The sequence below is a fragment of the Halictus rubicundus genome, chromosome 11, assembly GCF_050948215.1.
Source record: "Halictus rubicundus isolate RS-2024b chromosome 11, iyHalRubi1_principal, whole genome shotgun sequence".
Classification (NCBI taxonomy): Eukaryota; Metazoa; Arthropoda; class Insecta; order Hymenoptera; family Halictidae; genus Halictus; species Halictus rubicundus.
This window is the reverse complement of record NC_135159.1, coordinates 12,928,821-12,935,651: the sequence shown is the minus strand read 5'-3', so window position 1 is coordinate 12,935,651 and position 6,831 is coordinate 12,928,821. Positions and strand designations below refer to the sequence as shown.

The 6,831-nt window shown below is 41.5% G+C and overlaps 2 protein-coding genes across 3 annotated transcripts in view; both read left to right on the top strand.

Moving 5' to 3' along the window:
- Positions 1 to 4,028, top strand: part of LOC143358639 (neprilysin-1) — a 12,868-nt gene extending 8,840 nt beyond the window's left edge. For both annotated transcript variants that reach the window (XM_076795933.1, XM_076795932.1), the window contains 9 exons: positions 127 to 372; positions 726 to 934; positions 1,097 to 1,276; positions 1,378 to 1,806; positions 1,987 to 2,169; positions 2,225 to 2,387; positions 2,488 to 2,804; positions 3,124 to 3,392; positions 3,590 to 4,028. In XM_076795933.1, the coding sequence (XP_076652048.1) occupies positions 127 to 372; positions 726 to 934; positions 1,097 to 1,276; positions 1,378 to 1,806; positions 1,987 to 2,169; positions 2,225 to 2,387; positions 2,488 to 2,804; positions 3,124 to 3,392; positions 3,590 to 3,593 (2,000 nt within the window). In that variant the 3' untranslated portion in view covers positions 3,594 to 4,028. The remainder of the gene's footprint in view (positions 1 to 126; positions 373 to 725; positions 935 to 1,096; positions 1,277 to 1,377; positions 1,807 to 1,986; positions 2,170 to 2,224; positions 2,388 to 2,487; positions 2,805 to 3,123; positions 3,393 to 3,589) is intronic.
- A 1,336-nt stretch (positions 4,029 to 5,364) lies between these two features.
- Cox7c (Cytochrome c oxidase subunit 7C) lies at positions 5,365 to 6,180 on the top strand. The gene is made up of 3 exons (XM_076797273.1): positions 5,365 to 5,652; positions 5,890 to 6,008; positions 6,079 to 6,180. Exons 1-2 carry the CDS (start codon positions 5,572 to 5,574, stop codon positions 6,001 to 6,003), a joined length of 195 nt encoding a protein of 64 aa, XP_076653388.1. The 5' UTR covers positions 5,365 to 5,571; the 3' UTR covers positions 6,004 to 6,008; positions 6,079 to 6,180.
- Positions 6,181 to 6,831: the final 651 nt, after the last annotated feature.

The following is a 6,831-nucleotide window of genomic DNA, read 5'->3' as shown; positions in this document are numbered from 1 at the left end:
TGATCTTTCGACACGAGACTTACTGGGTCTTGTAGAGCACACGTTCAAGCATCACCACTAATTTTTTCGGCCAAAACGAACAAAGTTTGTATGAGAAATTCAATCCTGAATGCAACCGGGTTTCAGCTGCGAGCCTTTTGTCAGCGATGGACCGTACCGCTTCACCATGCGAGAACTTCTTCCAGTACGCATGCGGTGCATGGAACCAATTGCACGTGATACCTGAAGACAAAAGCTCGATCAGCACCTTCGAGGTGCTAGCCCACCAGCTGCAAGTGAGTCTGAAACATTTGCTGGAAGAACCACCGAACAACAAGGACAACGATGCGACCCTGAAGGCGAAGAGGTTCTACAAATCATGCATGGACATCCGTGGGTACAACGAAAATTTTTCTCGGAAGCGTCCTCTTACAGACTACCCCCACTCTCTTCCCATCAAATTACCCTAAACAGATAAGCAATTCATTGCTATGTTCATCAAGGACATGTACCTTAAAAGAATTGGTACCTTAAGGGGGTATCCTGGTTTTTCATTTTCAAAAAGTTGATTTCACTAATCATAATTCTTTAAATCTGTCGATTTTTTCTTGTGCAAAAATTCGCGGAGAAACGGTCCCGAAAATCGGAATACCCCCTTGCCGAATGAGTTGCTCATCAACGCGCCTAATGAACTCCACAATAAGTGTATGAGACTTCATCCTGAGTGTTTGAAATGCTTTGAACAGCTCGGATCCGGGAGATAGGCGACGCCCCTTTGAAGAGGATCTTGAAGCTACTTGGGGGATGGCCAGCGGTGGTTGGTCCAACCTGGAAGCCACCACTCTATCCAATTGAGGTCCTCCTTGGTCGAATACGTGGAGAATACAACGAAGGTGTGCTGCTGGAACAATGGGTCGGCCCGGACGACAAGAACTCCTCTGCCAACATCATCCAGGTGCGCCGGCAAAGTAAGGCCCCTTGGTCGACGTCTGCACTATATGAGAGTCGCGATGGGTAGTAAACAAGACTGAACTGGCTTCTTCGATAGACATCGAATCAGTTTCTTGATGGGTCAGCTTGTTGAGGACACGTCCTTTTAATTGTTTGGTGTCCACAGTTGGACCAGATGCAGCTGGCACTTCCCAGCAGGGACTACTACCTGAACAAGAGCAGCGAGGCTGCTCTCAGAGCCTACCATCGTTACATGACCAGTGTTGCTGTGTTGCTTGGAGCGGACCCTCAAACTGCACCCAAAGAGTTTGAACGAGTCATCTACCTGGAGAAACAGCTGGCCAATGTGAGTATCTGGCGGCTTTGTGGTGTGGACGGGCTCCTTTGTACATTGTATACAGTTGGAAATAATGAGAAAATGATCCGTATACTGTTCTTACGTTCCAGGTGTCCTTACCAGAGGCAGATAGACACGACACATCCGCAATTTATCGCAAAGTGACTTTACGAGAGCTGCAGGCTGAAATACCACAATTACAATGGAAGATCTATCTGCAGGAGTTGATTAAGGCACCTGTAACAGAGCAGGAGCCTATTGTAGCGTATGGGATGAAGTATTTTGTGCACATGGGTCGCATCATAGAGAATACAGACCGCAGGACACTACACAATTATATTCTCTGGCGACTGGTCATGTCGATAATACCCCACATGATAGACGACTACCAGCAGAAGAGTGTAGAGTTCAGAAGGATCCTCTTGGGGATACTGAGCGAAAGCAACAGATGGGCCCAGTGCGTTGAGTGGACCAATAAGAAGCTGGGAATGGCTGTGGGCGCTCTATTTATTCGTGACAACTTCAATCATGAGAGCAAGGTGACTGCTAGCCCCTTGAACCTTTAACCCATACTATTACTCGTACTTGCAACGCTTAAATCAACTTCTTAACTTCTTAGCAACTTCTTAGAGCATAGTGATGCAAACATTGTTTTAGATATAATGATTAGTCTTCAGGTTCAAGTGTTCGCAAACGGTAAAGCATGATTTTGAATTCAGGAAACTGCTCTGGAGATGATCCACACTATACGAGAAGCGTTCAATGAACTGCTGGCAGAAAATCATTGGATGGACGATGAGACTAGAGCAGTTGCTAAAAGCAAAGCTGACTCAATGAACGAGAGGATTGGGTACCCTGAGTTCCTGAAGGACCCCACTGAACTCTCCAAGGAATACGTAATGGTGAGTAGCTCTGACGTTGCCTGGACGTTGTTTAATAATGTTCTTGGCCCCTCAGTTGAATATCTCCGAGAACCAATTTCTGAAGAATGTCCTGGCAGTGTTGAAGTATGCAGCTTATCACAATCTGAGAGAATTGAGAAAACCTGTTGATAAGGACAAGTGGTCCACCGACCCTGTTATTGTCAATGCCTTCTACAACCCTAATAAAAATGACATTGGTGAGTGTTGTACATGGACCACATAGTCTAGGAATCATTTTTCACACACATACTGTGTAACTTACATTCTTTTGTAATTACCTGACTGTCTTTGCTATAGTCTTCCCAGCAGGGATACTCCAACCCCTCTTCTACTCCCAGCACTTCCCAAAGTCTCTGAACTATGGAGGCATCGGAGTGGTGATAGGTCATGAGATTACTCATGGCTTCGACGACAAGGGTCGTCAGTTCGACAAAGATGGGAACATAATGCAATGGTGGAATAACGCCACTGTCAGAGCTTTTCGAAAGAGGGCTGAGTGCATTGTGAGACAGTACTCCAACTACAAACTGCACGACATTGGTTTGAACATCGACGGGAGGATGACACAGGGGGAGAACATTGCAGACAACGGGGGCCTCAAGCAATCCTTCAGGGTAATTGCTCAGGACAATTAACACTTTATCTACCGGAAACCCTTAACGCTCCATTTGCTCCGCTGTGGAGACATCTAACATGTATTTACAAAATAGCCGGAGCATTAACGGTTAATAGGCTTTTCAATAATTGTATTTTACGAAATTATTAGATTCCGTTATTGAGAGTGAGTTGTTGGTTAGTGGTTGAAGTTTCGGTTGCTGTTGAAGGATCTGTTCAAAATTGTCAGCCATGGGCCATAGACTTCCAAAAATTACGGAATAATCTGTTAAAATGCAGTACTTCAGACAATGTGATTAAACAATCATTTATTTGAAGGCATACAGAAAATGGGTGTCAATACACGGAGAAGAACCTCTGCTTCCTGGCATTAATCTCACGCACGACCAACTGTTCTTCCTAAACTATGCCCAAATTTGGTGCGGTTCTATGAGGCCAGAGGATGCTCTAACAAAAATCAGAAGCAGCGTTCACTCTCCGGGCCCTATAAGAGTCTTGGGACCCCTCTCCAATAGCGAAGACTTTGCCAGGGCCTACGACTGTCCTCCAGACTCTCCGATGAACCCAAAACACAAGTGCAGCGTTTGGTAAGTCCACTTTTCACAACCGATAATTCATAGATCCTTCCATAAACATATTGAAAATTTGATCATAATTATATTATCCATAAAATTAGAAATATTTGGAATTCTGCTGCTGTGAAAAGCTACTCTTTAGTTTATTTTTCTCCTTGTATTTTTTAATGTTTTAATCCTATTTTTGCTTTAATAATTCATCGTGGAAGGTAAATGCTGGGAGGAAACAGAAGGCGCAACAATTTTCTTACTGTGAATCGCTAAGCTAGAACTCCAGGAGAAAATCATCATCATCGTCAGCCACGATGGGACCACAGGAAACAGAATTAACATCGTCGTGGTACACCGTGGATGGAAATATTGTTTTAGATAGAGATAAAGAGACATTTCGAGGGAATTGTATCAGTGTGAGTGTACGTTTCGAATGTATGTTTTAACATTACAGCCTAAAATCCTATGAACGAGAGTAACGCATGTATATAGGAATTGTTTCGATCGCTTGTGGTACCCGTGTATGTTTTGTATCCGCTCGTTCTCCATAAACGAGCCATTGCGTAATTTTTAAGACAACATAATTGTTCTTGATTGTATCAAATCTACTTGGAGACAGTCGACTCGCTATAAATAAAAGGATAATAGATTTAGAAACGTGTTTAAGAAATGTTTGCTTGATTAATTGAACGTTTATTTAACGAATAAAAACTTTAATATAAAATGTTGTAGTTTTTTTAAATTGGTGGTGGAAGAGAAGGGACCTGTAATTCCATCTAGCCATCTAGCGGTGACGGGAGTAGAAAGATTATAAAATCTCGAGAACCAATAACTCAAAATTGGTGTTTTCAGTAGTATAACTCAACGACAAGTCGGACGTTCGGAAAAGATTGAGGGTTCATTAATTATAATTAATATATATATATATGCGCAGATACGTTTTATCGTTACATTGTCTCTAGTTATTCATTGTTGATTCTTACATAACATGATTGTGTTAAAATACAATAAAAGTGTTTAAATGTAATGTGGATTGCGCGTCGGTAACCGTGTTATCGTACATGGTAATGTCCAGTAATTGTCGTCGACAATTGCGCATAGCAATAATTAAAAAGACACAACATTCTTTTGTTTGCTCCATTATTTATGGTATCCCCGATATGACATTTTAAATTGTATCAGCAAGAACGCCGTTGAAAAATATTCAAATAACATCAAAAGATGATGCAGAAAAGTGGGGACACTAAGACCCCAAGCGTGAGCACTCTCATTTCCTCTCTGTTAATATCCAACCCCTAAAGAACAGAACAAATGATTCTTGCCGATATTCCCATAAGGGGTAGTGCAATAAGCGGCGGGAATCATCTGCTCCTGAAAATCTGAAAATAGCGCCACCAGACCGTAGCGGCAAAACGCTCAAACTGTTAGCCAAATGTTACCGACCGAGTACCGGCATTGGTGCCGCCAGCGCCACCTGGCGGTGGAAATCCGAAAATCGGCTACAAGCTTGGGCGTTTCGCCACTACGAGGTAATGGCGCTGTTTGCAGATTTTCCTTGAAGTTGTACGTGGCGCCACCCAGCGGAGGGATCCTGAACACTAATCGACTACAAGCTTGGGCGTTTCGCCACTACGAGGAATGGCGCTTTTTGCAGATTTTGCCGGACTTTATGTGTGGCGCCAGCTAGCCGAGGAATCCTGAACACTAACTATTTAGCCTGGAAACAGAACCTGCATCATCTTTTTAACCTGTGTTAGAACCTTTTAGGCTGGATCAGAGCCTACATTGAAGAGCCTTTTTTAACATAGAAGTAGCATCCACTCTGGCATTATTTGGAATCCGCTAATGATGCAGGTAAGATGATGCAGGTTCCAAAATCCCGGGCGTGAGAACTCTCATTTCCTCTCTGGGATACCCTGCACCAGTCGGTAAGGTAGAATATAATCTAAAAATGTTATTGCTGTTATTGATGTTAAAATGACCTATTAGGATCTATACCTCGTCTATTTAGCTTCGACTAAAGAGGATTAGGAGTTTTTCTAACCTCTTTAGAAAAAATTACCGACTGAAACGACGATAGAATTTGTTGAATTTGAGGCGTGCGCGTAGCAGACGATAGCCATCGCCATTTACAAATTGCCCAGAACCTAGAATCCTTTTCGTAAAGAACGTGGGGTAGGACCAAAGTTACTACAGCAAAATGTTTTCGCGACAACTGAGGACGTTCGTGACCAGTGCCGTAAGAAGAAGCGACCACGGGCCGGAAGGTTTCCCCAGTTCTGTGAGTACAAAACAATAATCCATAATTGCGTAATTGTTATACAATAATTATGCTAAATTTACGATCAAATTCCAAGCGTCAGAGTAACAACATCGAAATGCCTGTAAAACGAATGAACATGTCAGTCCTCTTAATTCTGACCGAACGATGCTCTATCGTTAATTTCATTAATTCTATCATTAAGTAAAACATGCTTTTTAGTCGAAGAGGTTAGAATCGTGAAATTGATTTTTGCAGAATCTTCCCATCTCCATTACGAACAGGTACAAGCTTACATCAGTCTTCGTTCTGTTTTTCGGCAGTGGATTTGCCTTGCCATTCTTGATCGTTCGTCACCAGATGTTGAAATAAGTTATGTAAGTTATTTTATATCTCGACCCCTGTGTGTATTGGGTTCGTTTATTTATTTTGGATGTCTGTTTTCAGCTGCTACCCGTATTTAATTTAGCCAGCTCCTGTGTACCTACGCTCTGGGATCACGGTGCTATTTGTAATAATGAAAGATTAAATTAATATTATCAGATAAAAGTCTTTGTCTGTTTCTATAACCCTTAACCCTTTCATAATCTTCATTCATAATAAAGAGATATTAATTGTAAATTTAGTGAGAGCTACAACAGGAATTAAAGTAGACAGGTACATTTCATTGAAAACCAAAGGGGAGCTAATGAAAGTTATATAGAAACTGTTATTCAATGAATTCAGCTTCGATATTCCACCACGAGCAGCGCTATAGTTCTCCACCATTCCACGCGACCCGGAAAAAAATACAATATTATCATGATACTAGGTTTACGAAGCACTAAAAGTAACTATTTTACATTACTTTATAAAAACAACGAGATTGCATCTATTCAAATTTTTAGCCATTTTTGCCCGATATATATTCAAAAAAATACATTGAATAATGCATCTTTATAATCTCAATAATAATAAATTAAAAATGTCAGAACATGTCATTTTGACACGTCCCGTAAACCTAGTGTTAACAAACCCAACAGAAAAGCTGTTAGCCTACAAGATCCCCAAAAGAATTCGAACAAAAATTCTTATCTCATTTATCAACGTTTCTCCACGTTACTATCAGTCTAGTACATTTTTCGTCATCGCCTGCACATGATAAAAAGCTATTATAACTTCGCCTACATCAGCGAAATTAAAAATCGCAATTCGTGCAAA